This window comes from Zeus faber (assembly GCF_960531495.2).
Source record: "Zeus faber genome assembly, chromosome: 2".
Taxonomy (NCBI): domain Eukaryota; kingdom Metazoa; phylum Chordata; class Actinopteri; order Zeiformes; family Zeidae; genus Zeus; species Zeus faber.
Genome location: NC_137189.1, coordinates 7,798,938 through 7,825,704, shown reverse-complemented (window position 1 = coordinate 7,825,704; position 26,767 = coordinate 7,798,938). Strand labels below are relative to the sequence as shown.

The following is a 26,767-nucleotide window of genomic DNA, read 5'->3' as shown; positions in this document are numbered from 1 at the left end:
TGGCTGTCTGTTTGTTGTCTGTGCTTGCACAAACTGAAATCCTCCTTTTTTTACATTCCCGCTTGTTGGTGAGAGGTAGAGGCAAATGGAAAAAGGCATATCCAGACCCCAGAAAACGGATGAGTCTACTTTTGTTTACTTGTGTAAGGGAAAATTAGTCTTCCCAAGGGATTCACTCGTCTCTGTCTTGTAACTTACCCGCATGTTTATTTTTAACACATTGTAATCTGCTTTTCAGTCATACTCGTGAAATGTATTTGCTTGATTAAGTGTTCCTTTGCAGTTGATATTAGGTATCAACTGCATTGTGGTCACTAAGGTTGTTAGAATATATAATTTTTTAATTAAATGTTATTTCAAGACACGCTAAAAGTTCACCAGAAAAGAAAATCAATCTGAAAATCTTTTTGTTTTACCTGATTAAATATGATTTGAACATTGAAGCGGAAATCCTTCCACATTAAGGATGGTCTGTTCTATTTCAGAAGTTGATTGATTACAAAGCTAAATGATAACTCGAGTGTACAAAAAAGTTCTTTGTTGTTTATAAATGTATTGAAACAGATCACATTAGAGTAGTTAGAATAGAATCAAAGCAATGTTTCCTGACTGCATTTGACCATACAGTGTTCTGAGGAATTGCATGGGAAAGGTCAGAGGTCATCACAATAGGGAGACCCATCCGAGGTTATTGAAAGCCGGGGCTGCTGTGCTCTGTTGCTGCATCCCTGGAAGTGTAAAATCATCCCTCTGGCTGTTCAAGTATAGTTCTTGTCAGACGAGTATTTTGCGGAGTCGGGGGTTTGGGAATCAAGCTGGGCTCTGGACTGAGGCAAACAGAACACATGACTTTGGCAACATGTACGCAATGGTAAAGTGGCTGTGATTGATGTCCAGGTTGAAATGTGGGAAGGCAAAAGTGATGCAGGTGTCCTGTCATGACAGCATTTCAAAATGGGAGGAGGGAAATGTGTTCCAGCGGGCCCTGAGCAATGGGGTCCTGACAGGTACCACTGCACGAGATGCATCAAAGCTCAGAGCCTAATGTCACATTCTGACAGTGGGGGGCTTGAGCTTCTACCAGTGCCCTTGGGGAATATACAATGATCAGCCACAACATTAAAACCACTGACAGGTGGAGTTAATAACATTGACATTAACATTCCAATGTCACCTCTCAAGGGGTGGAATACTGTATATTTGGCAGCAACTGAACAGAGAGTTCTTGAAGTTGTAGTGTTGGAAGCAGGAAAAATGGGCACGCATAAGGAGCATCTCCAAAACGGCAGGTCTTGTACGGTGTTCCCGGTCCTATAGTGGTTAGTACTTACCAAAAGTGTTCCAAGGAAGGACAAACGGGGAACTGGCCACAGGGTCAAGGGCGACCAAGGCTCACTGATGTGCGTGGGGAGCGAAGTCTAGCCCGTCTGGTCCGATCCCACAGAAGAGCTACTATCGCGCAAATTGCTGAAAATGTGAATGCTGTCTATTATAGGAAGGTGTCATCAGTCATCACAGTGCATCACAGCTTGCTGCATATGAGGCTGCATCGCTGCAGATCGATCAGGGTGCCCGTGCTGACCCTTGTCCACCACCGGAAGAGCCTACAAATGTGCACGTGAGCATCAGAACTGGAGCATGGAGCAATGGAAGAAGGTGGCCTGGCCTAATGAATCACATTTGGTCATGTGGATGGCCGGGTCTGTCTGCGTCGTTTACCAGGGGAAGAGATGGTACCAGGATGCACTGTGGAAGGAAGGCAAGCTGGCCGGAGGCAGTGTGATGCTCTGGGCAAAACCTTGGGGAAACCTTCATGGCACACAGTACACCCTTCATGGCAATGATATCCACTGATGGCAGTGGCCTCTTTCAGTAGGATAATGCACCCTGCCACACTACAAAATTTGTTCAGGAATTGTTTGAGGAACATGACAAACAGTTCAAGGTGTTGATTTGGCCTCCAAATTCCCCAGATCTTAATCCAATCGAGCATCTGTGGGATCTGCTGGAACAAGCCAGATGCATAGGGGCCCCACCACACAACTTACAGGTCTTAAAGGATCTGCTGCTAATGTGTTGCTTGTTGATAGCACAAGACACCTTCAGAGGTCTTGTGGAGTCCATGCCTTGATGAGTCAGAGCTGTTTTGGCGGTACGTGGTGCACACACAATATTTGGCAGGTGGTTTTAATGTTGTGGCTGATCTGCGTATTGATATGATCCACTTATATACCTTTAGAGCTGACTTCTGCTGGATCCCCACGCCATTGGGAAAACAGCTCATGTACAAAACTTATGGCTTTAAATAAGGCAGAAGCAGAGCATCCCATTTGGCTTTCAAATTGGATTAACTCCTAAATACATTTTTAAATTGTCGATATTGCAGCCTTGCCAAACTAGATATTGGTCCCTTTCAAATTGCAATATCAATTTCAGTTAAATTGATTCCATAGTCCTAAACGGCTATGAAGAAGGCCAGTAAATAATGATTGAATAAAGATAAAGAAGATAAAGAAGCATGCATGCGTTTAGACGTGTGCATGTGATTCAAAACACACACACAACTTCTTTTGATCTTGGTCCATAGACTGGAACTACACAGTCACCTCTCCTTCTCCCAGTGGCTCCTGCTGTGACAGGCTGTGACGGGTGTTTTATTCCAGAAACAGGCACTACATATCGGGCAGGGTCAGAGCCCGGCTCAGGTCTGTGTCTCTCATCGTCCCACCAGGGTCAATGGAGGGCAACATGGCCAATGACATACTCCGCTGGGAGGTGTAACCATGACACGAGGAAGTCCCGCATCTCCCGCCCGATCACCAATCAGCCTCACTGGGAAGTACCCAGTGCCAGATAAAAGCCTGTTCACTGTGATATCCCAACCCTGTCCAGCCCCAGCTCAGCCAAAATCACTTATCTGCAAGAGAAAGAAAAACTAGAGAGGGAGGTGGGAGATGGGGGGTGACGGGTGAGTGCTCGGGCTGGTGAGCGACTCCTGCAACCTCTGAGCACTCATGGGATATTAGGCGGGGTTTCCAGCGTTGCTTCCTCGCTGAAGCCTATCGGCCTCGCCCTTGCGAACACGCTCCTGTTTTCCGGAACGTGTGCGTTGAGCCGGGAGCTTGCCGAGCTGTCGGGGTGTCTTAGCTGAAATTTCACTGAAAGTCAAGTTCGTTCCCCTTCAGTTGTTTGGCCCAGGGCTGGAAATTGTAGTGTGTATTCATAGGCAGCTCTGTTCTATAGCCCTGTCAACCCCTTTCTGCGTTGAGTTTTCAATGTTTTGGTCTGTCTTTACTTTGAGGGGTCAGTGTGAAGCGTTTGTCAGTGGGGGTGCTGTTCCAGGTAAACATCATATAGAGTTATGAACATTCGGGTATTTATTTTTGGTCTTTGTCATATTAGAGCCCCAGTAGTGAGACACGTAGATGTTTCAAGGTTGGGTTCACAAGTTGGATATGTTTATGCCTGAAAAACATTTATTTTTATTATAAACCAACAAGGTCGAGGTGCTGACTTCTTCTCAATGACTATTTAATCTCAAATTCAAGTTATGAAAAATATTACATAATTACATGTCGACATCTAAGAATTAACCTCAAAACAGATAAAAAAAATACAATTATTAAAAGAGAAAAGAAGAGAAAGCTGCACTTAGTTTCAGTCCTATTTTGAAACAATAGATTTTGTTGTTTTTAATTCATTTTTAATATGGCATTGTTCCAAAGCCATGCTCTGAAACAAGGTAACAAAAGTATTTCAGATTTCCAAGGTTGTGCAAATATTATGAACTTGTCTTGTTTGTTTTCTGATTAATAATGAAAATATAATAATAATAATAATAATAATAAATAATAATAATAATAATAATAATAATAATAATTGTAATTCCATCTCCTCCCAAACGTGTTAAGCCGAGTACGCCCCCCCTGCTGTTAGCCATGTTGGAGCACTGCTGCATTTTAAGATGGCTGCCAAAAAAATGGCGAGGTAGCCTCTATATTTACTCTGGAGTTGCTCTGCTATGCTCCAGTCTAAAAGATTGGACACAGCCAGCCCGCGGTTTGGCTCCAGCTTTTACTGCTTTCATTATCATGGGAGTCCAGAACGAATCCACTTCACATTTAGGTGTCAGCCCGTTGTCATTTGACGGAGGCAGCTTTGTACAGTAAGTGAATAATCTTCCAAAAGAATAGCGTGTCATTTTTAGGTCTCTTTTTCGTCTTAAGCGCAACTCGTCCTGCTCCCTGGGGACGGCGCCGGACCCCGCTGGGCCGCGGCTTTGTGGTCAGCGGTGGAAGGGAAAAACCTCCTAAATTTTTCGTTCCTTTTGAGAAGAGTCGAGAAAGATGTGTCAGAGAGTGATACCAGGCGTCATGATTGATGAGGGTGTCTCACTGGGCCTCTCCGTCTCCCTCGTTTACCGCGGCTCTCGCCCCCCTCTTCTCTCAGAGGAAAAGCCATTACCTCCGTCACTCTCGGTGCTTCAACCAAATTCGGTGCAGCAGTCCGTGCCTGGCCAAAGGGAAGAAAGCGTCATTCCGGCGAAACTCCCATTTCCATTTCCACGGCCACACATGCTGTTCTTTCATGATTCGTTTATGATGCGGAATCACCGTCCCGTATTATATCGGCCGGGCGCAGCGGCGGCTGTTATTGAAATTTTGACTCTGATTAAATTTGTGTACATTCATCTCCCCAGAGATTGGCTTCTGATTGTGGAGGTGCAGCTTCTTGAATGCATTTAAATTGAAAAATAATAGGAGTGTAGTCCACGTCTCTCGGCCAGGAACCACGTAAAAAACAAACAAAAAAAAAAAAAGAAAACGCACCCACACCACACCCGGTCCATATGTCCAAGCTTTTGATTTATTGATCAGGCGATCGGAAATATAAACAGCCACGGTAAAGCGCCTGCTCGATTACTGTACCGAGTCAGGGGATCTTATGAAATAATAAACATGCTACTTGCCTGCGGTGGGTTATTAAGGAGCTCTGCCACACGACAATCAGAGAACCTTAAAAGTCAGAACATAATGGATGCTGTAGCTCTGGCCTGCACTGTGCATGCCAGATCAGCGTTGTTCCAATGTGTGTATGTGTGTGTGTGTGTGTGTGTGTGTGTGTGTGTGTGTGTGTGTTGGACTTTACCTCTGTCTCAAGCCCTCAACCTCTTTATATCCCTCTCTCCCGCTCTTTCATCAGTTCGCCGTTCACCACTTTTACTCATTTTTTTTCCACCCAGTCCTGTTATTAACTTTCACAGCAGTTTGTTGATTCGATCAGTGTGTGCTGTAACGTTGTTGGCCCCGATGGGGCCACAGTACCACGGACATACTCCACTCTCCCTCTCTCTCCCTCTATTTTTATCACTCCGCAAAGAAGACCAATGAGCAAATTTCTCTGGGGGAAACCTAAGCCCATCTCTCACAACCAGGTGGAAGCTCACTGCTTTCATGCTGGCGGACACTAGACCATCATGTTAACACCTTCTTGTTACAAGGGATTTAGGATTAGCAACAATGTCAGAAAACCAACTAGGGTTTTCCGGCAGAAGCCACAAATCCCTCTCTGCATTTAATTGTAAGATCCAAGCGGTGCCATCACGTGCACAAGGAATGGCTCGAACAAAACTCCATGGCTGCGATACATCGACCTCAGAGATGGTCATTGTAATATCTTGATGTAGTTTAATGTTGTCTTTTAATGCTGCTTTATAATAAAGCGATCCGTCTGTAGACTCTTGTAGCTGCTCTAATCAACGCCTTGACCTGCTTTTTCATTATATCCACATAACTAACGTATGTGTAAATATCTGATGAAAGCACCCATAGCCGTCCCCAAAATATAGACAGAATGGTCACTATCAAGGAGTTTGTCAGAATTATTGTGGTAATTGAGTGCCCAGCCCCACTGCCTAGAAGCAGACAAGCTGCTGGCGCCCCAGCTCACCACCCCACCCTCACCAGCCCCGCCCTAGATATAGAGTCACAGCAGATGGCTTTCGCCGGCCACAGGCCTTGGTCGGCACCAGAACCCCTTCCTGTGGTTTGGAAGACGGCGGCGCCTGCACGATGACAGCTGTCAGCGTCGGACATGTCCAAGAGAATAGCCGAACTGACAGTCAACAGACAACACTGTCTGAGGCATCAGGCGAGTGAACGATCAGACCCGCTTCATCTGGGGTAGAACTGGCCTCGGCCATTTTATCCAATAATTCTGAACGTCTATAGTGGTTACCGTCAAAGGCCAGAGAAACAAGACGGACTCCCCATGGCATGGCTCGGCGTTTTTGTGTGTGTGCATGTGCGTGTGTGTGTGTGTGTGTGTGTGTGTGTGTGTGTGTGTGTGTGTGTGTGTGTGTGTGTGTGTGTGTGTGTGTGTGTGTGTGTGTGTGTGTGTGTGTGTGTGTGCGCGCGTGTGACTGTGTGTGTGTGTGTGTGTGTGTGTGTGTGTGTGTGTGTGTGTGGGACTGTGTGGGACTGTGTGTGTGACTGTGTGTGTTCACATGGGCTTGGGAACGTGGGTAAGGACTGCTGACAAATTCACGGAGTGAACGGCTGATAACTCTGTGTTAAGTACTGCATGCCTACAGTACTGTATTTTACCCAAGGGAATTCACAACATGCACTTTAATGTATTTAAATCATCTCTGACATCGTCTCATGTGCGCTCATTGTATGTTTTATGCGGCCATTTACACACAGAAGTCCATTTCGCTTTCATTTCTGTTAGAGGCTTTTTGAGAACATGCTCATGCTATTTCAAGAACAAACCTAATGGTGTGATTTTTTTCGCTATGCGCTGGTGATCCTGTGCTACCCTACACTAGCTCATACGTATTCCAGTGTTTTCCTATAGTTCCTTACTTGAAATCAGGGAAACAATGGACCTCTCAGCAGAAAGACAGAGTGATAGAGTGATTTGTTCACACTGTACCGCAGACTCGCAGAGTGCAAACATGCCTTAAATATGATTACATGACGCTCCAGGCTGCTTGACGGAACCTGAGCGTATACTCTGTATGTGGCTGCAGGCGCGCGCGTGTGTGTGTATATGTAAGTGCCTGTGTTTGTGCATGTGTGCATTGGTGTGTACACGTCCTGCTTACACTGCATTACTACAACGTAGCAGGGATGAGTAGTGTGCCATTTGGTCCATTGCATGCATTTGGTGTCCATATGGGTTTTGCATGTACAATAGGTGTGTGGTCATAACGGATATGATTTGGGTAATGGATATTTGTGTGTGTGTGCGTGTGTGTGTGTGTGTGGTGTGTGTGTGTGTGTGTGTGTCCATGCATGCGCCACGCTGCATATTCTCTGGAGAGGAGAGACACAAAGAATGCAGAGAAGAAATTCCCCAGCCGGCATGACAACAAACATGGAAGGGCTTGGCACCCCCAAAAGATAATTTTTCCTGGCTCCCCTACTCCCCTCCTCCAGTGCGGTGTTTTTTGTTTTTTTTGTTGAGTCAGAGGAAACCATCTGCTGCCTGGTGATAATGGCCGGCCAGGGAGAAGGGGACTGGTAAAAGGGAGAGCAAATCAAAAATGAGAGAAAAAGGCAGCGGGCCCCTCCCAGTACCTCCACACCACACCACCCTCCTGCCGCGAGCCTCCATCTTAATAAACACCCGGCCTGGTAATCTGCTGGGGTGGGGGGGGGTGGCCCCCATGAGAGTGGATGTCCATTGCGGGTGTTTCCAATCTGACCTTGATCGTTCCAAGTTAGTATCGCTGATATGGTGCCAAGCCAGAACGTTCTTTTCAGACTCTACCCCCCCCCCCCCCCCCACATGTGGTAATTTCTAGTAATATTTCATTTTTTCTTCCACTTTTTATGGTCGGGTGGCTGCAAATGGAGACATATTAATGTTATAATATTACGAGGCAGGTGCAGAGGTGTGGGATGAGGGGGTGGGGGGGTGGGGAGTCTGAGACGGTGAATTGAGGAATTAGCTGAGCGGCAGCGGAGCGGTTCACTAAGTCACAAACAGGAAAGGTTAAAACACTCATTAAGTCAAATAGTAGAGAAAGCGATTCCTCGCCTTTCTGAAAAAGGTGGAAAAAAAAACCAAACAAAACTGTCCAGAACACTGCCTCCTAAACCCTCCAAGGTTTTCAAAAAGATAGTGAGCGCTCGGGGGATTCTCTTACTTTTCTCTTGTCTGAAGTAGACAGGTGAAGGTGGACATAAAGAAGTCAGAGCTGTCAGTCTGCCCCTCTCTCTCTCTCTACACTACCTCCACCTCCACTCACAAACTGCCAGATCACTTTCAACGTGGTGCATCTCGGAGAGCCGTCACTCAGTGCCTTTACATGCACTAAATACCACGATTAAGCTCAATTTGGGGGTTAGGGTAATAATGCGTTTACGGTGTTTACATGCGTTTGGAATAATGTGATTACTGAGAAACCAGAGCTCGCACGGCGAGTGGCGTAGTCGGGTTATCGACAGGGAGTACCTGCTCCGCCGCCTACGTCTACCATCCTCTCAAACACGTTCTCCAAAATGTACCCGTTCTCGTTCTTGTCCCCGTCCAAATATCTCATGATAAATGTATCTCCCTCATCAAACTCCACATAGAATCAAATCAGTTGTCCATCCAAAATTTGCAGCGGAGTTGCCAGGTTTTGTCTTGATTCGCTGATCATATTAAAGAGCCACTGGCAGGTTGGCATTCCCAGTGAATTAGGTGTGCGGAAATGATGTCGCAATTCTATTTTAAGAATTATTTTCATTTTTGTTTCAACCTACAATTACAGCTGCACTCCTTTTGTAATTTTGGGGGCAGTAGCTCAGGGGGTAGGGGGGGGTCATCTGGTAATCTGAAGGTTGCTGGTTTGATCCCAGGCTGCTGGAGTGTCCTTGAGCAAGACACGTAACCCCTAATTGCTTCTGATGGCTGTGTCCTTCCGTGTATGAATAATTGTGAGTTGCTTTGGACAAAAGTGTCTGCTAAATAACCATGTAATGCAACGCCCACCTTAAGTGAATGGCACTACAGTGAATGGCAAGTCAAGTTTATTTTAATCACTTAGATAGTCCATTACAGATCTTCACAAACCCACATTTCACAGAGGAATGAAAAGGGAAAAACCTTGAGTGTTTATATGTTACATTTAGATTTATTTCCTAGTTTCCTACTTGTATGGAACGAAAAATGGAACATAACGACCTCTTGTCGCTACGGAGCCTCACCCCTCCTCTCCGAAGCCGAGTGGGATGGGACTTTATTTGATGAAAAACTGGATTTTCTTTTACATAAATACTATTTGCTTCGCAATAATAACTGTTAAACACAGTACTTCACCATCCTCAATAGCTGTGAAACTACAGAGCACCGTGCTACTGTGGCAGAAAGACAAGGACTCACACCTGCGACGTCACTGACCAGATGTAAATAGATTGCCTTTTTACCCGCAAACCGACATTTTCCAGTATTTTTGCCTGTGAAAAAAAGGTTGAAAATATATATATTTTTTAAATGTCAAACCATTTTTTTCCATGAGCCAAAAATTGTAAATTCATGAAAGAAATAAACTTGATCGTTGCTCTTTAAGGTGTTGACATAAATATATACAGTATGTACCTGTATATCCATATATGACATAAATGGAATGATTCAAGAGAAATCCAGGTCGTGCTTGTGCTGATTTTGAGTTGAACTCGACTAAAGAGAATCAGGGTACGATGTTTACATGACAGTTACAATACTCGGAATTTCACCTTAACCCCATTGTGATGGGCTTATTCAAGTGCATGTAAACATGCTGATTGAAATCGTCCCGTTATGAAGCATCAGTATCATATCAGCACATTCCTTCTCTCCTTCCATCTTTGTTTCTTTTCTTAAGCAGCATCTCCCCAAACGCATTCCTCTGAAAAGCCACAATGAAGCTGCTCTTCTGCGAGGACGGTCGGGTGGGGGTGGGTGGGGGTGTATTTTCCAGAGATGAAATCAATGAGATATGTAAAGCTCCAATTTAATTCATGTCGAGTGGAATTGTTGGGACGGCGACGCTGTCGCAGCGGGGTCAGCAGAGGCGCGGCTTTCTGATGATGCGTCTTTTACAATGCATGATGGGATGCTTGATGAAGTGGTGGTGGGAGGGCAGGCGGGGTTGTGGAGGTTGGGGGGGGGGGGGGGGGGGGTAATGGGAAAAAAGAAGAGAGAGGGGTGGATGGAGAGATAGTGGGAGAAGGCGGGCGGGGGGACACATATCAGCAAGGACACGGGAGAGGACTTCAGAGCGGGTCTGTTCTATTAGCTGGAGCGGAGCGGGAGGACTAGGCCGGCCTCCACCCTTCCCTTCTTGTCCTCCACCCTTCCCATCTTTTCCTCCACCCTTCCCTTCCAGAGTTTCTGTTAGAATAAATTGGTGTCGGTCAACGTGTCCTGGAAGATTTCAAGTTCCCAGACAAATGGGAGAGATTCCGGTCAAATATTATCTGTGTTTATTGAGCTTAAAAACAATTGATAAGCAGGTTATATAGAGAATGACATCATCAAGGCATGTAAATGAATAATCTTTTTTATTGAATATTTAAGATAAAATAAGTCCTGTCAGTTAAGCTATTTAAAAAATAGATATATACAGTATATTAGGAATATTGCTACTTGAAATCAAATCATTTCCGTTTGTGATCAATAAGTAACAAGTGCAGCCGCTTTAATTCGCATTTTACTAAAATAACATTTTGATCAAATCAAAAACAAAATAAATATGACAAGTAGGTCAAATAAATAATAAAGTTTGTGGTGTTGTCTGTCTTCGTTGGGACGTCTCGTCGACATATTTTACACAATGAATATTTACCGTCTGCTTAGGGTCGGAACTTAAATATCCAAAAAAACACCAAACTATGGATGTATGTGTCCCAACGACACATCATCTTTCTGCTTCTCCTCTGAGTTCTACACGCTGCAGATCTGCCTGCTCCGTGTGTGTGTGGACTTGACATTTTATCAAGTTTATCGATTTTATCGAGGATGCGTCGGTGGTGACTTGTGTGGACTTGGGACAGCCAAGTATCCCAGAATGCATTTCGCACAAAGCGGTGGTAATGGCAATGGCGGAGAGGAGTCTGTACTCCCGAGTCGAACTTCCCAAGTCTGAATTACCAAGTCCGCAAGTCTGGACTTTGTGTACTTGGTATTGAGAAACGACCTCAGTTTACAAGCGCAACCTGTCCAGGAGGGTTAGGGTTGGGGCTTAATTCTATATTGACAAACGTGATTGGTCAGAGATGAAAGGTCAGCTTTAGATCGTCCAAACTTATTGGCTTTCCATTGCAACTTGCCGAGCGCGGAAATGAACGCATCTGTGGATTATTTTTTTTAATCAAAATGATCAAGTCTGTTTTTATTTAGACATCTAGGAATAAAATATGTTGATAATTCTAGTTATTGTTTTATCGCCCGGCACTAATTCAAATTGTGCTTGGAGGGAATTATTTTTACAGGACATAATGACTGGAGGGATATTAATATGTCGGGCTTCAACAGATTTTCCCAGTCACAAACCAGTAAATACTGGTTAATGAAAAAGCTGTTCCCTTCCTCCACCCTTCCCTTCCCTTCCTCCACTCTTCCCTTCCCTTCCTCCACTCTTCCCTAACATTTCTCCACCCTTCATCCACTCTTCCCCTCCTCCAGCCTTCCCTTCCTTCCCATCCTCCAGCCTTCCCTTTCCTTCCCTTCCTCCACCCTTCCCTTCCTTTCCCTTCCTCCACCCTTCGCTTCCATCCACCCCAGTTCTTCAGCCGCAGGTCTTGCTGCGGGTGAGGATGGAGGAGGGCAGGAGGCAAGGATGGAGGAGGGCAGAATGGAGGAGGGGAGGATGGAGGAGAGGAATACGGCTGTGGGGTCCAAGGGTGATTGACCCTGTGTTTTCATCAGCCTGCAGCGGCCTGATAACGCTCCTCGCTCCCCGAGCCGAGGAGGGATATTGGAAGTGTGCGATGTGGGTGCAGGGCGCGGCTCGCAGGGCGCCGGGCGCGGTGAAGACGTGGTCGCTCTCAGTTGGATCCAATTCACTCCACAACACTGTTGCCTGGCTTCATTATATTCCAAAATATTTTTCTTTCTTTCGTTTTATTTTTTTTTAACCTTCTTATCGCTGAATTCCTTTCCTATCTCTTCTTCTATCTCTCTTTTGCAGTGGTGTGTAATGTGTTTTATAAATTTATGTATGGCTGAGCACAGTGCAAAATGCATTGCATAATGCGGATGTTTCAGTCTTCAATTAGTGGGATTTAAATTTGATTGCAGCCTCCACTAGAAAAATAATTGTTGATGTCTGAAGAGACGAATGGTAGTATGCTGTCAAGTAGCAATCATTTTGTGGCGCCAATTATTAATCAGTCTGCCCAATTCCATCATTTGGATTTTGAGACATAACTCACCACACTTTCGCAAACGTTGGCAATAGAAAATGCTCCAATCCTGCAAACAAAAGGTAAAAAATACCATTTATTTTAGTCAGAATGGACTTTCAGAAACAAAATTATTTGATATGGATTGATTAGGAAAACAGTTTTTCCCATCTGGATTACAGTGGTACCATATTAACAAATAATTCAACGAGAAATTTCCATTGTAATTGTTGAGAGTTTGACTACATTTATTAAAGAAAGAAAAAGAAAATGAAAAATAAATCATAAATGATCAATTATTTAGATCATTTTTATGGCCAGGTACGTGTGCATCATTAAGCTGGGGAAGAGCCGGCGGAGGCAGTGTGATGCTCTGGGCAATGTTCTGCTGGGAAACCTTGGGTCCTGGCATTCATGTGGATGTTACTTTGACACGGATCACCTACCTAAACATTGTTGCAGACCAAGTACAGCCCTTCATGGCAACGGTATTCCCTGATGGCAGTGGCCTCTTTCAGCCGGATAATGCGCCCTGCAACACTGCGAAAGTTGTTCAGCAGAGGTTTAAGAAACATGACAAAGTGTTGACGGTGTTGACTTGGCCTCCAAATTCCCCAGATCTCAATCCGATGGAGCATCTGTGGGAAGTGCTGGAACAACAATCCAGATCCATAGGGGCCCCACTTCACAACTTCTAGGACTTAAAGGATCTGCTGCTAACGTTTTGGTGCCAGATACCACAGGACACCTTCAGAGGTCTTGTGGCTCCACGAGTCAGAACTGTTATGGTGGCACAAGTGGGAGCTTCACAATATTAGACAGGTGGTTTTAATGTTGTGGCTGATTTGCCACCATATGCAATATTTTCACACTATTGAAATATCGCCTCGCCTCCGACCGTCCGGGGTCGGTCCACGAGGAGCGACAGACACTTGCGTGCACAGAGAGGATGCACAGTATCTGGATGTATGTGTGCAGAGGCACAAATGCAAGGAAGCAGGTGCAGGATTAAGTTGCAGTTCCGATGGCAACTGACAATGCGCGCAGCAGCGGTGGGGTACCCACGAACGGATCGTCAACACAGTGTTTTTATTTTAGATGTAGGTTATTTTATTTTATGTCTCCATATGGAACGAAACAAATGCGTATGGAACAAACCCGTTCGTAATGGGGACACTTTCTGTGTGACTCTTTCCCCGATGACCCCCCTCCCGTAATGGGCTGAAAATAATCCTCAGGAGTCTGCGAGTCGTTCCTCCGAGCCCCGTCCCCAGACTGTTTTTACTTGTTTTATTTGGAGGAACGGGGAATGGTGATCGTGGCGGAGGGCTGTGTTCGATTCACACATATACAAATATATCTATTCCCCTTGTTTATAGTTCCCTATTGAAATGTTATCCCTGTTCATTTTGTAAGCTTCTATCTGTTTTACCCTCTTAGTAATGCACACTGACTGACAAAAAAGAAACAAAAACGACTGCTCGACTTGAAGAAATGCAGTTGACTGACGGGTCCCCGGCTTAAGGGTTCAGGGGGCGGCCCTACTCACACATATCAACCAGTTCACATGCCGCACCTTTTTCACATAGAGAATCACAAAATAAGTAAGATTCCTTTTTTTTAATTCTACTCATGTTTCCTTACTCGCGCTTGCTCGCTGCCCGTCACCGTCAATGGGAGGCACATTACATCAACGCCCACACACGATTTGCGATCCAGTCTACATGATCCGGCATTAAAGGTTCACTGTTTCTCCAAATAATACAAATGTAGAGAGAGTGTTTTTATTGTGTATTTATTGTAAGTGAAGGAAACAAACAGTGATGTTGTTGTACTGTAAGTTGTTGTTGTCTGACGTCCTAATGTTGTTGTTGTTGTCGTTGTTGTCATCTGACGTCCTAATGTTGTTGTTGTTGTGTGGGTCTCAGGTCTCGGGGCTGTCCCCCGGAGAGAGCCAGTCTCCCGGACTGCTGCTGGCCCCCGGGGTGCGGTGGGGCCAGACGCCCATCAACCAGCTCACGCCCTGGGACACAGACGAGCCGCCTCCCAAGCAACACCGCGATGCAGAGCCTGCCGGTAACACACAGACACACTCATAGACACACACATTCACACACACACACACACACACACACACACACACACACACACACACACACACACACACACACAGGCACACACGCCGGGAGAGTCACACAACTCCACAATACACAATGTAGGTCCAGTAATGTTCTGGAGCATATGTGTATATGCACGCTTACATAAACACACACACACACGCATGCACTCACAAACACACACCTCTCACCTCGCTCTCCACACCACTCAGAGCGGTCATGCAAATGAATGTTGCTGGCGTGCCCTACATAACATCATGTGCATTCCCTGACGCCATCTTTCCATAAATCCCCATCAGCAGGTGTAAGGATGCAGGTACGTATGTAAATAAAACATGATCAGTTCGAGGTTCCAATCATTGGAAAACAAGAGAAACGCGTCTGTCCGAGTTGCATTTTTCCCCCCATTTGCATATTGTTTGTTTTCTTTTTAATGTCTCTTGTAAATGGCAGTAGGTCATTATTCGAAACCACACCGAGGCCAATGGAGCACCCGAAACCCGGTGTTAGAAGCCGCTCTAGGTGATCTTAATTTAAATGTCGACCTTATTAATTCCAGCCGCACCGGCACCGTGCTCGCAGGACGGTAATGGGTTAAGCCCGCGCCGGAGTTTCTCTGCTCCCATTGTAATGATCTCACCCAAAATGGCTCTGCCCTAGAGCAGTCAATTTCCCTCCGTCGCTCCACTGGCCTCTGCCTCCCGTTCATCACAAATGTGGCTAATTTAGGAATAATACAGAATACAGGCACAGGCCACGTTTGAATGGGGACGCTCGCACGCTGCGACACACCCGGGAGGTTTCGGGACACGGACAGAAAAATAAATAAAGACAGAAGACGAGGATTTAGCGCTCTCACAATCTATTTACATATAAATGTATTTTTTTTTTATTCAAAAAACGTCACATGACTGTATATTCTCTCGAAAGTATTCTCCAAACAGGACTTTGGTACTCGACTCCCCTTCCCATTTGTTTTTTTTCCTTTCTTCCGGCAACAAAGATCTTCAATGACGCTCAAGATGTCTAATTGTCACCGGCCAGTGAACGGGGAACAGTTGTGGCTCCACGTCCTCGGCTGTAGGAAGTTGCACATCTTGGGCCTCGCGTCAACATCTTCGTTACGGAGGATTGAGACGGGCGTCGTAGAAGTAAAGTAGCGTGAGCGTCGCGTCCATATGGATTTATGAGGTGAGTGGTGGGGTCGTCAGGCTATCAAACCCCGCCACCCCGAATCAGAAAAAACAATAATGAATTAAAAAAAAAAAAAAAGGATAATAATTTTAAAAATACCTGACTTTGAGTGGATGGTTTTATCCCAGAATCAGAATGACTTTGTATCTCCAGGTGCATTGACATGTGCTAGGCCTGTGTCATGATGTTCATTGGTGCGCTGTCTCCAGACTATTAGCATTACAAAGAAAAGCAGTCTCAATAAAACACAATAAAAAGGTGTAGCAAAAAATGTAATGTGCCAAATATACACACATAGCCAAAAAAAAAAAAGCAGAACAAGAACAGTCAAATATATAAAATATGCTGATCTCCACCTTGTTGTTAGCTAACAAATTAGCTTTTGGGCATTTTTCATTTTTTTTAGATTTCTTCTGATCCTGATCCCTGATACGTAGAATTATTTCAAATCATAATTTATACCCATACCAATAACCTACCCTGTGCATAGGATCGCGTTGTTTATTCTGTATATGTTATATATTTCACTATTTCTGCCTTGCTTTTTTTAGGCTATTCGTATATGATTGGCCAATAGTTATTTTTACTTTACTTTTTATTCTATTTTATTATTTTTATTATTTTTTCTCAGTCTGTTAAGCGTTTTTTTTTTGTAATGGTAATGGTGGTAGACACTAGGGCTGGGTATTGTTTAAAAAAATGTCAATATTGGTACCAATACCAGTGTCCTTAAAGTGATACTGATACCAATGGACTACTTGCCACCACTCCTCCCCATCCAAATGATTAGTACACAAATACATTTTGAAAATGTTCAAATCGTTGAAATATTTATTATAACTGTAAAAAACTGTACAATGAAGTATTTGGGCAGTGTAATTTACAGGAGGCGAACCAGTACAGAACCAGTATAGGAGGAATGATTACAGCGATGTAAACCTCTTTCACTGACTGTTGTTCTAAGACAGACTTGAAAACTTGTAAAACTGCCCTTTAACAGACCGTTGTAGCTGCTGCTCTGCTAGTGTGCTAAGAACGCTTGCAGTGTTTGGTGGCAAGCAAAACCATCCAAATAGTCTTTTTCTTTTTCTCTCGATCTGGGTACAAAGAGGATTGAATGCAAGTATTGTTTGACTGTAGAAAGTTTGATACTACTTGGTATATTTCAGTGGATACTTTAAAGGTATTGAGTACAAATACCCAGCCCAAGCAGACATGCTCCTCTAATCACCAAAACAAATCCCCAGTACATGGTGAAATAAAGTCATTCTGTTTCTGATTGTGATCCAGCCTCCTCAACCCCGTCGCTCCATCCAGCAGAGCCGCGCTGATTTGGGCTAATGATCTCATCGCTGGTAACACGCACCGTCTCAACGTTCAATTTAATGAGGGCCGTGTGTTAATGATTGATGACGGTACGACAGCTTCGCGCGGCAGAAGTTGTCATGGGGCAGGGGACGGGGGGCTGAGGTGCTGGGGGCAGTGGACCTCAGCCTACCGAGGTGCGGGCCTTTCATTAGGGCCCCCTGGTGCGGGGCTGCAGAGCCCCGCTGGGCACCGCCCAACGCACCATGACGCTCTGGAGGTCTTAGTCATTGTGTCTGAATGAAGGATCCCCCCCACAGTCCTCCTCCTCCATCCTCTTCTTCCCCGGTCGACCCCACCTTGGCCCGCTCCCTCTCCGATCGAGCGGGCGAGTGAGACGTCAGTGACCCGGCGTGCGTTCGCACATGACACCGGTGCCGGCCGAGTGTCGCATATTGATTTGCCTCCACCTCCTCCTCCTCCTCCTCCTCCTCCACCTCCTCCTCCAAACTGTGAGTGGCATTTGCGACGCTCCGTCTTCACACTCCACTGAGCTGCGTCGCCAGAAAGTTCTCTGTCAACTGAGCCAGAATTAATCAATGGTTCCTTTCAACGGAAAGGAACCATTGACGCGGGATCAAAACGGAAACTTCCCCTTAAAGCCAGCGGCGCCGCAGCGGCTTTAAGGGGAAGTTTCCGTTTTGATCCCGTCTTGCTTTGGATTCACCGGATTTGCGCGATTTTAAGTTCAGAGTATTCCTTTTAATTAGCTGCTGATTGGGGCAATTTAGGACTTTTTAAATAATGAATGAATTCATTTTTTGAAGGGCAAAGGAGCATTTTTTTGGAGAAGATATACATTTTTTAAATATTTTATCCTTTTTCACATCTTAATTATCAAACACGAGAGAAATCAGGACGCACTCCCATTGAATGATAAATGCAATTAATTCCTTTTAAGCCACTTAAGCCACTTCCTTTTCAAGCTTTTCATTACCTTTTGTCGGCAAAAAAATAATAGGTGGAGATAAGAGCGCATGTAGCAACGCTGTTATGGGATTATACGTCCATTTAATTTTATTTCTGGGTCGGGGGTAAACTCTGAGGACAGAAAGGCTGTGCTATGTGGGGGGGGGGGGGTTGCTTGTAATCAAGCCTTGATCGAGGCTCCACCCTCATCTTAGGGTGTCACGGGCCAGCTCATTATAACTCTGTTAACGGTCCCCCATCTTTTTTTTTTTTAATGATTATTTGATCCTGTTTGATTTTAATTTCTACAAACACAGTTGACATGAAGAACGCTCGTCACCAGTCATTAGCACAAGGTCTCTCTCTCTCTCTCTCTCTGTCTCTCTCTCTCTATATAAATATCCTTATTTTACAATATTACCTTTAAAATATTTCTCTATCTCTCTCTCTCGCTTGTTATTCATTTGAACTCAAATGGCTTTATTCACATGGGGAAACGTACGTTTACATTGCTAAAGCAAATGGAAAAACAAAAAATGAAAAATGAACTGAAATGATAAATGTTGCAGTGAAAGTTTATATATGCAAATGAGTGAAGATCACATAAAAATAACAGATATTTTTTCTCTCTCACACTATTTCTTCATCCCTTCAGTCCAGACTGTGTAATAATAATGATAATAATAATATTAATAATACTACTACTACTACTAATAATAATAATAATAATAATAATAATAATATAGTTGCCGAGCCAGAATAACAAATAATAATGTTTTTTGTTTCCATGGTTAATTTCTCATCTTGTTTTCTGAGGCTTTTAGTCGTGGGACTATGTAACAGAGTCACAGGTCTATTTTTGGAGCAGTGACCAGGACAGCAGGAACTAGAGAGAGGGGGTGGGGGGGGCATTAATCAGATCCTCCATGAGCCTTCTCTCTCTCTCTCTCTCTCTCTCTCTCTCTCTCTCTCTCTCTCTCTCTCTCTCACTCGCTCTCTCTCTCTCTCCTTCCTCCACTGATCCTGATCCTGAGAGGGTGGGGTGGGGGGGGCTCAGAGTGTCTGGGTAAACACCGACTTCCTGTATAATGTCTCACGATGTACAAAAGTATTTTAAATAAATCTCCTCAATCTCATTACCGTGTTGATGTTGGACAAAGAAATATGTATATATAAAGATATATATACACATACACACACACACACACACACACACACACATACATATATACATATATATATAAATATGATACGGGTCTGTATATATATACATACACACGTACGTATATGTGACACATAACAAAGTTTGGATCGGTGTAATATATACATATATACGTTTTCCATGACTAATCTACACGAGAAATCTGTCTGATATAACATAATTTACTCTGATTTAGGGATTATATTCCAAATTTCCAAGAACCATGGATTGTATAAGACATGTGCATTTCGATTCTGCTTATTGGTTCCTAAGTTTTGCATATTTCAGTACTTAAAATGTTGTTATAATCCATCCAATGACTTATTTCCCGAAGCGCCACGTTCACCCATGTTTGTTTACATGGCTCCTACGTGCAGATAACGTAAAGCACCGTGGTGTAAAATACTGCCGTAAAGCTTCTGCCGCTGATTTGCAACAAAGCGAAAGAAATGGTATCGGGGTGCACACACACTTCTGTTTACATCCTGGACCATGGCTGATCACAGCAAACGCTCAAAAGTGTGCCTTTAATTTACTTCATAAAAATGTTATAAAAAATACATATTTCTCCATTATTTATTTAAATAGTTCAGGTTTGTAATTTTTTTTGTTGATCCTTCCTTATAAGAAAGAGTTATATTTATTTTTTACAAATCGAGGGAAAAAGAAACCTTCCTTCCCTCCGTCACTGTTGACAGTCTACCTATAATGGCCTAAACGTGCCAAGAATAAAGACATTATTTTTATTTTCTATGCAGATGCACTCCCCTCCAAAATCACCCCAATCATAGAATGAGTAATTATTTCCAAATAGCGCTGTTCAAGTCATCAGGTAAAAGTTCCTGTATGTTTTCATATCGCAATATAGTATATAAAAAGAAGTATTTTCCAATATCGTGTAGCCCTAATAAATAAATAAATATGTGTGTGTGTGTGTGTGTGTGTGTGTGTGTGTGTGTGTGTGTGTGTGTGTGTGTGTGTGTGTGTGTGTGTGTGTGTGTGTGTGTGTGTGTGTGTGTGTGTGTGTGTGTATATATATATATATATATATATATATATATATATATACACAGTGTTGTGCAAAGATTTTAGACCATTTAAATGTTTCACAACAACATCTGAGACTGTCAATACAGTCTGCCTGTAGCATGACAACGACCCCAAACATAGAGCCAGACTCATAAAGAAGTATCTTCAGCGAAAAGAAGAACAAGGAGTCCTGCAATAGATGGTACGGCCGCCACAGTGCCCTGATCTCAACATCATCCAGTCAGTCTGGGATTACATGAAGAGACGGGAGCAATCGAGACCTGAGCTTAAATCTATAGAAGAACTGCGGCAGGTTCTCCAAGATGCTTGGACCATCTACCTGCCGAGTACCTTACAAAACTGCGCAATTTCACCTAGGAGAATTGGTTTTGTTTTAAAGGCAAAGGGTGATCACACAAATATTGATTTGATAAAGGTTTTTTCTGTTTACCGCACTTTATATGTTGAAAGCATCCTCACTGTAAAGGGCCTTAAAGTATTACACAGTGCTGTATGTACCGTACTGTGCACAGCAAATACATATTTTATATCTGCTGTCATTACGTCCCCTTCAACTCTTTCAAATGCAAGGCCCATATCCTTTTTATTCCTATAACCCTTGTCTAAATACATGTAATCCCTCCGTTGACTTTGTGTATATACCTGATTTAGAGCAGGGACAATTATTACACAACAGCCTGATTGCAGTTATTTGAGCTAATGGCGATCCCTTTGCAAAATCATTACATTCCACGGTTATGTTTTCATCCAAATGCCAAGGGAATTTCAAGCTAATGGCAGTAATGCCGCAAAGATAAAAATGTGAATGAGGTGCATTTCCATCAGTTGGGTTGTGGAAAATTTGCAGTCTACCTGAGTTTTTTATGTTTTAATGTTCAATGCCAATAATGTGCTCTTCTTAATAATGTGGATGTGCATTGTTACAATATTATTAGTTTGGTCCTAGGATAGCAGTGTTAAATAAACAAAAAACGTTATTGTAAATCACAATCTTTCAGATGACAATTAATCGTCAGCTAAAGTTTCATGACAAGGACAGCCCTGACCTTATGTATTTTTCCTCTATTTCACGTTTCTGCAGTTTATTGCCAAGAGAGAGATTTCCATCCCATTCATCTTCATGTCGTTTTATTAATCTTGTTTTATGTTGTGTGTTTTTGTGTTGTGTTTCAGAGAGCATGTATCAGGTTAAATGGACAGTCAATAGATTGATTCAGATTCTCATCTTCCCTTCCTCCCCCCTTCCATCCCTCCCCCAGGTCCTCCCTGGGTTCAGCCGGTAGCGGCCGTCAGCCAGGCCAGCCTCCTGCCGCACACATACGCCCTCCCCCAGCCGCCGTCCTTCAGCCACAGCGTGACCGTGCAGTCCCCCATCATTGGTGTGACCCCCGCCATCCAGACCCCCATGCCCCCACATCACCCTCTCATGACTGCCCACTTCCAGCTGCCGCCGCACTCCGCCCAGCAGCCGCCAGCCATGGTGTTGGGCATGCCCAGTCAGCCCCCATACCCGGCCTGCCAGCCCTTGGTGGCCCAGCCCTCCTCCCACCACGCCTCCCCCGCCAACCACGTGGTCCAGCCCGGCCATCACGGCGTAATGGGTAATGGCCACCTGAGCCACCATCCCTGCCACGCCCTCATCCAGCCCCCGGCCCTCCCGCTGGCCAACGGGCAGGCAGCAGCACAGGGTCCTCCCACGGCGGCGGCGGTGGCTGGTCTGGATGGACCCAACGGGCTGCAGATGCTGCGGACAGTCGGCATGGGGAAGTACGAGTTCAGCGACCCGGGACACCCCAAAGGTAAGAGCCGCCTGCATGGTGAACCTCTTTAAGATGCAGAATTAAGCCGGAAATTACACCTTTTATACCTTTTTGGAATTGAAACTCGTTGGAGTTGGAGACGTCTTTCAAAGGATAAAGCCTAAAACAAGGCAGCACCATCACTATATCTCAACCAAAACATGATGAAGTCAAGGAGGGTTCAACCACAGGGGTTCATAGGGGGTAAATCGAGTTAGAATTAAGCCAGGATTGAATAAGAGCCATAAATATAGTATACCTTTTACATCTTGACAAAGCAACACAATCATAGTATATCAACCAAAAATAGGAAACTCTTCGACCAGGGGCGCTCAACCTTTTTTTGGTCCATGACCCCATTTTTATGTCCCAAAAGGGTCATTAGAGCGTGAGAATTAAGTTGGTATCAGTATGAAAGAGCCAGAAATGATACCTTTTTAGATTTGAAACTTGTTGGAGTTGTCTTTTAAAAGCTAAAACAATGTAGCACCATCACAGTATCTCGACCAAAAATGGTAAAGTCAAGGGGTGTTCAACCTTTTGTGGTCTGCAACCCTGTTTTTAGGCCCAGTCCTCTCTCCTGTCATCAGCAGTTAATTAGAGAGTGGGAATTAAGCCAGTATCTGTGTGAGCGCCAGAAATGACACCTTTTATGCCTTTTGTTGGAGTCGTCTTTTAAAGGCTAAAACAAGGCATCTCAATCACAGTATCTCAACCAAATATGTCCAATACATTTCCAAGGCTTCTCAAGCTTTTTGACTCCATGAGCACTGTTTTTAGATGCCAAAATTCTCAAGACACTGCACTTTGCATTCAGGTCTTTAAAGCAACAGACTGAGGCAAAATAAGAATCTTTCTTTTTGAACTTTACTGGTCAAAGTTCGGATATTTCTATTCTGTTTAATGTTTAATACCGCTCAGGGTTATACATTCATTATGTCATAGAGCATGGGGGCTTCCAAATAGATTATATATAAATGATGATATATTTCAAACCCAGTTGACAAATTAAAATTTTATATGAAGTGACCCCCAATGTTGAGGACATGTTGGATACATGTACCATGGGCTGTTTTTCTCTTGCTTGGTGTTGACTATATGTTGGGATAATACACACAACCAGGGTGGCCGGGCGTAGCTGGAGGTGCCAACAGTCGTAAACAAGGCCACAAACACTCGGGGCAAGAGGTTGTTAAAATAGGACTTGAAGCCCCAAGCCAATTCTCCACACTAACCGCTCCAAGGTCACGGAACCGTGGCGCACTGCACCCAGCTCACTCAGCTCGCTTTCCCAGAACGTTTCTTTTTACGAGATGCTCTCCGCTCCTGTCTCGTTCTATGGAGAAATAATACCGTAAATAATACTGTGAAACCATAAATAAATCTTTATTTTTTCTGCTAATCTAAACGATTGTGCAGGTATAAAAGCGGCCGTGCTGTGAAGCTGGTATTGGCTTTCTCTGAGACAGATTGGAGTGATCAGATCATTACTTATAATTGCATGCACAATCTGCAGCTCCCAGGACAGGAAGCGCTATGATTCACTTTCTCATTCCTAACATTTGAAAAAATGGTTTTCTGGGCTTGTTATTGATACTGTGAGGCTCTACCTGGCCGTGGTCAGATTTGACTTCACCTTGTGTTTTATGATGCGGGCCCCTCGCAAACAGATGTTCACAATTCCCTGACCAATTTTAACATTTAATGAAGCTTTTAATTTAACTTTAGATTGTTTTCTTTTTCATGGCTCATTTTGATCAATAAAATGTGTGCAAATTAGCTCGTGGAGTGATGGGGGGGAAAGCAATTATTTCAAAAGGATGCTTGCGATACACCGAATCAGACAGCCGGTGGAATTGAAAATGGATAATTGGATCGGGTGGGGGCTCTTCAGCCGCGGCTCGCTGTATATAACTTGTAAAGAGGTTTTATTTTATTTTTTCTCACTCCTCCGCCATTTTGGACATGTCTTGCTCCATTAGTAATCCACATGTCAAGATGTATTGACGCTTCATAAGACCTGAGGTGGCTGAGGCTCTAAGTAGAACCGTGACGGCGATCCCATTCGGAGGGAGAGGACATAAGTGTCTGGTTGTATAACATCAAGCCCGGCACGCTCCAGTTGGTGCATTACTGATTTTATTATTCTCTGGTTTGTTATTTATGTGTTTTTATGATGCTACACTTTGGAGGTTTATGATTATAGGCAACAGAGAGGGAGAGATGGGGGTGGTGGGGTGGTGGTGGTTAAGCAGAGTCCATCATGAGTTGTCAGAGCACCGTGTGGTCTAAACACTGGAGATCCTGTTTGCAGCCCCTCTGAAGGTCAAGCCAGGAGCGGCAGTGCCTCTAAATGGCACATTTCCTCCAGGGCTTAGGCTGTTTTCTGGGCCCTAATTGCCGCTGTTTAGTAGGCGTATCGTTGTCGTTGTTGCCGTCGCCCTCGCCGGGGCTACAAGGAGGGAGGACAGGGTGTGTTAAAAGACGTTGGAGAGCGCAGCGTTGGTAAATTAGTGATTGTTGTGTCTCTTAACAACCCACCGAGCGTTTCTGCGAGACCCCGGCATTCGCAAGAGCACTTAACCTCACAGTCGCCACGGTCCTTATTTGTGTCCTTTTTGTCCCCTTTCAGTTGGTGGTTTTCTGCGTTCCCTGAGTTTCTCTTTCCCTCTCTCACCGTCTTGGCTTTCTCGGCGTTGTAAAGTCACAAACCGGCGCACTTGGCTGGCGTTCTATTTTTAATTGCTTTGTCTTAACGCTGCATGCTAATGTGGCAAGGTCACTCAATGTTGTCCAGAGCCGGGGAGCGTGTTTAGGGCGCTCCAGCTCTGCACCTGGCCTCTTGGAGTGTCCTGACGTTACATGGTCAGTGTGCATCAAGCCCTCCGAATGGGCTGCCGAGATAAATGGCGGTCGGCTAATCTGATCCCGGACCTCGGGTTATGGCTCGCTGTGATCTGTCATGATAATGGCTGCTCCAGCAAGACAAAGCCTCCTATACAGTGTATTTATATCAAGTGCTGCAGGAAAACAATTAGATCTACTTGGGTGGATGTAACTGAGTAGATGCAATTGATTTGTTTGGCTCAATATATTTTGATTTAGTGGCGAAAAATGGATATTTACAGAATTAGAACTATGTGGATTTTAACTTCATTGGCTCCTTCTAGCATTAATTTGGATGATTTCAGGAGGGGGAGTGACCATCTTGTTGAATACTCTGCTTGACTCCACATGACCCTATTGAATTTGGATAGTACTTGAATATTAATCCAAAATTTTCTTTATTTCCGGAGAAAATTCTGTTTTACCAACAGCAACTCTGTGGCTGGAAATCCTGTTAAATGCATTAGATGCAAGGATAAACTAAAGTTGGGCAGCGGAGAAATGTCCATTTTCGCAACTTGTGCTTTATAGTTTACTTTGAAGCTATTGAATGGAAACCTGGGATCAGAAGTCTGTGTTTTCAGATCAGCTCTTTAAAACTCTCTGTAGTAACTCAGTATTTTGGAGACCTGGGTATATTTACACCACATAGCAATACTGCACACATTTGTGTGATTTTGCACCTCTTGAAATCAAATTTCCTGTCTGCTGTGTGAACAGTGTTGACACACTAGTGGACCAGGCCCAGACTGGATTTTCACTGTTTTACACCTAACGATTAAACACTCTCTTTACACACTATCACGTCCCAATAGCTTTGTTGCAGCAGCCAAACAATGGATCAAACAAAAAAAAAGAAAGAATAAATTATACTCTTATTATTATTACGAAACAGATTGTTTGCTTCAGGGTTAGTAATGGAAAATGCTAATATTTAAATTACATTTTCTTTCACCAAGCAAAGGTTTAAATGAAGTGATGAAACTTATTGGTTTAATAATGATTGGTTTAACATTGAAGCCTTCATAATGGCACCATTGCACATATACTTGTATGTACATGGAGATATGCACACAACAAAACATCTATTCCCGCCATTGTTGGTCTTATTTTTATTATTATTATTATTATTATTATTATTATTATTATTATTATTATTATCATATGGATACTTTCTCTTTATCACACACTCGATGAGAGCTATGCCTTCTTTCATTATTGATGAATGCAGGTAGACAGTGGCTCAGCGGTATTTTACCATATGAAATAGGGGTGTCATGATTCCCATTTGAAATGAGCATTCGATTTGACAAGCAGGTTTCTGATTCTCCCCGTATTGTGGGTTTTGTGGGCGTGGTCCCCATATTGGTGCAGTCAAGATCCGCTGGTAAACAAATGCAGGTTGCGCTGAGAGGTGTCGACTGCGGCTCCCCCTGCTCCGAACAGACTTTCATGAAGTTTGTTTTGGAGTTTGGAGTGGGTCGGCTGCGCAGGGGTCCGCTGCGCCATGTCCCTCACCGCACGCCCACCTGAATTTTCGATCTGCTCCACAGCAGAGCAGCAGCAGGAAAAGGAGTTAATCAAATACATCAGTTTTTATGCACTTTGTTTGGAGAAAAGGTCACTCTGATCGGAGTGCGGAGCTGCAGGTAGTAATTTGCCTTTAACTAGCAGCGTTCCCCTCTGGCAAAAATTAGTAGTTAACTTAAAAGTAGTGCAATATGCAACTTATTTTTTATTATTCTAAAGGCTAGTTTCGCTAAAGCTCTTAACTGTTTAACTGTGTTGTTTTAATATTGTCATATTTTTGTTATTATTTATATATTTTTTATATTGAAATAAAAGTCACTTATTGAGAGGTGTGTTTGT

The 26,767-nt window shown here is 43.9% G+C and overlaps 1 protein-coding gene across 1 annotated transcript in view; it reads left to right on the top strand.

Annotated features, from left to right (window-relative positions):
• klhl29 (kelch like family member 29) overlaps window positions 1-26,767 on the top strand; it is a 265,814-nt gene that overhangs the window by 110,657 nt on the left and 128,390 nt on the right. The window contains exons 3-4 of the mRNA XM_080024589.1: window positions 14,306-14,453; window positions 21,473-22,012. Of these exons, the coding sequence (XP_079880715.1) occupies window positions 14,306-14,453; window positions 21,473-22,012 (688 nt within the window). The remainder of the gene's footprint in view (window positions 1-14,305; window positions 14,454-21,472; window positions 22,013-26,767) is intronic.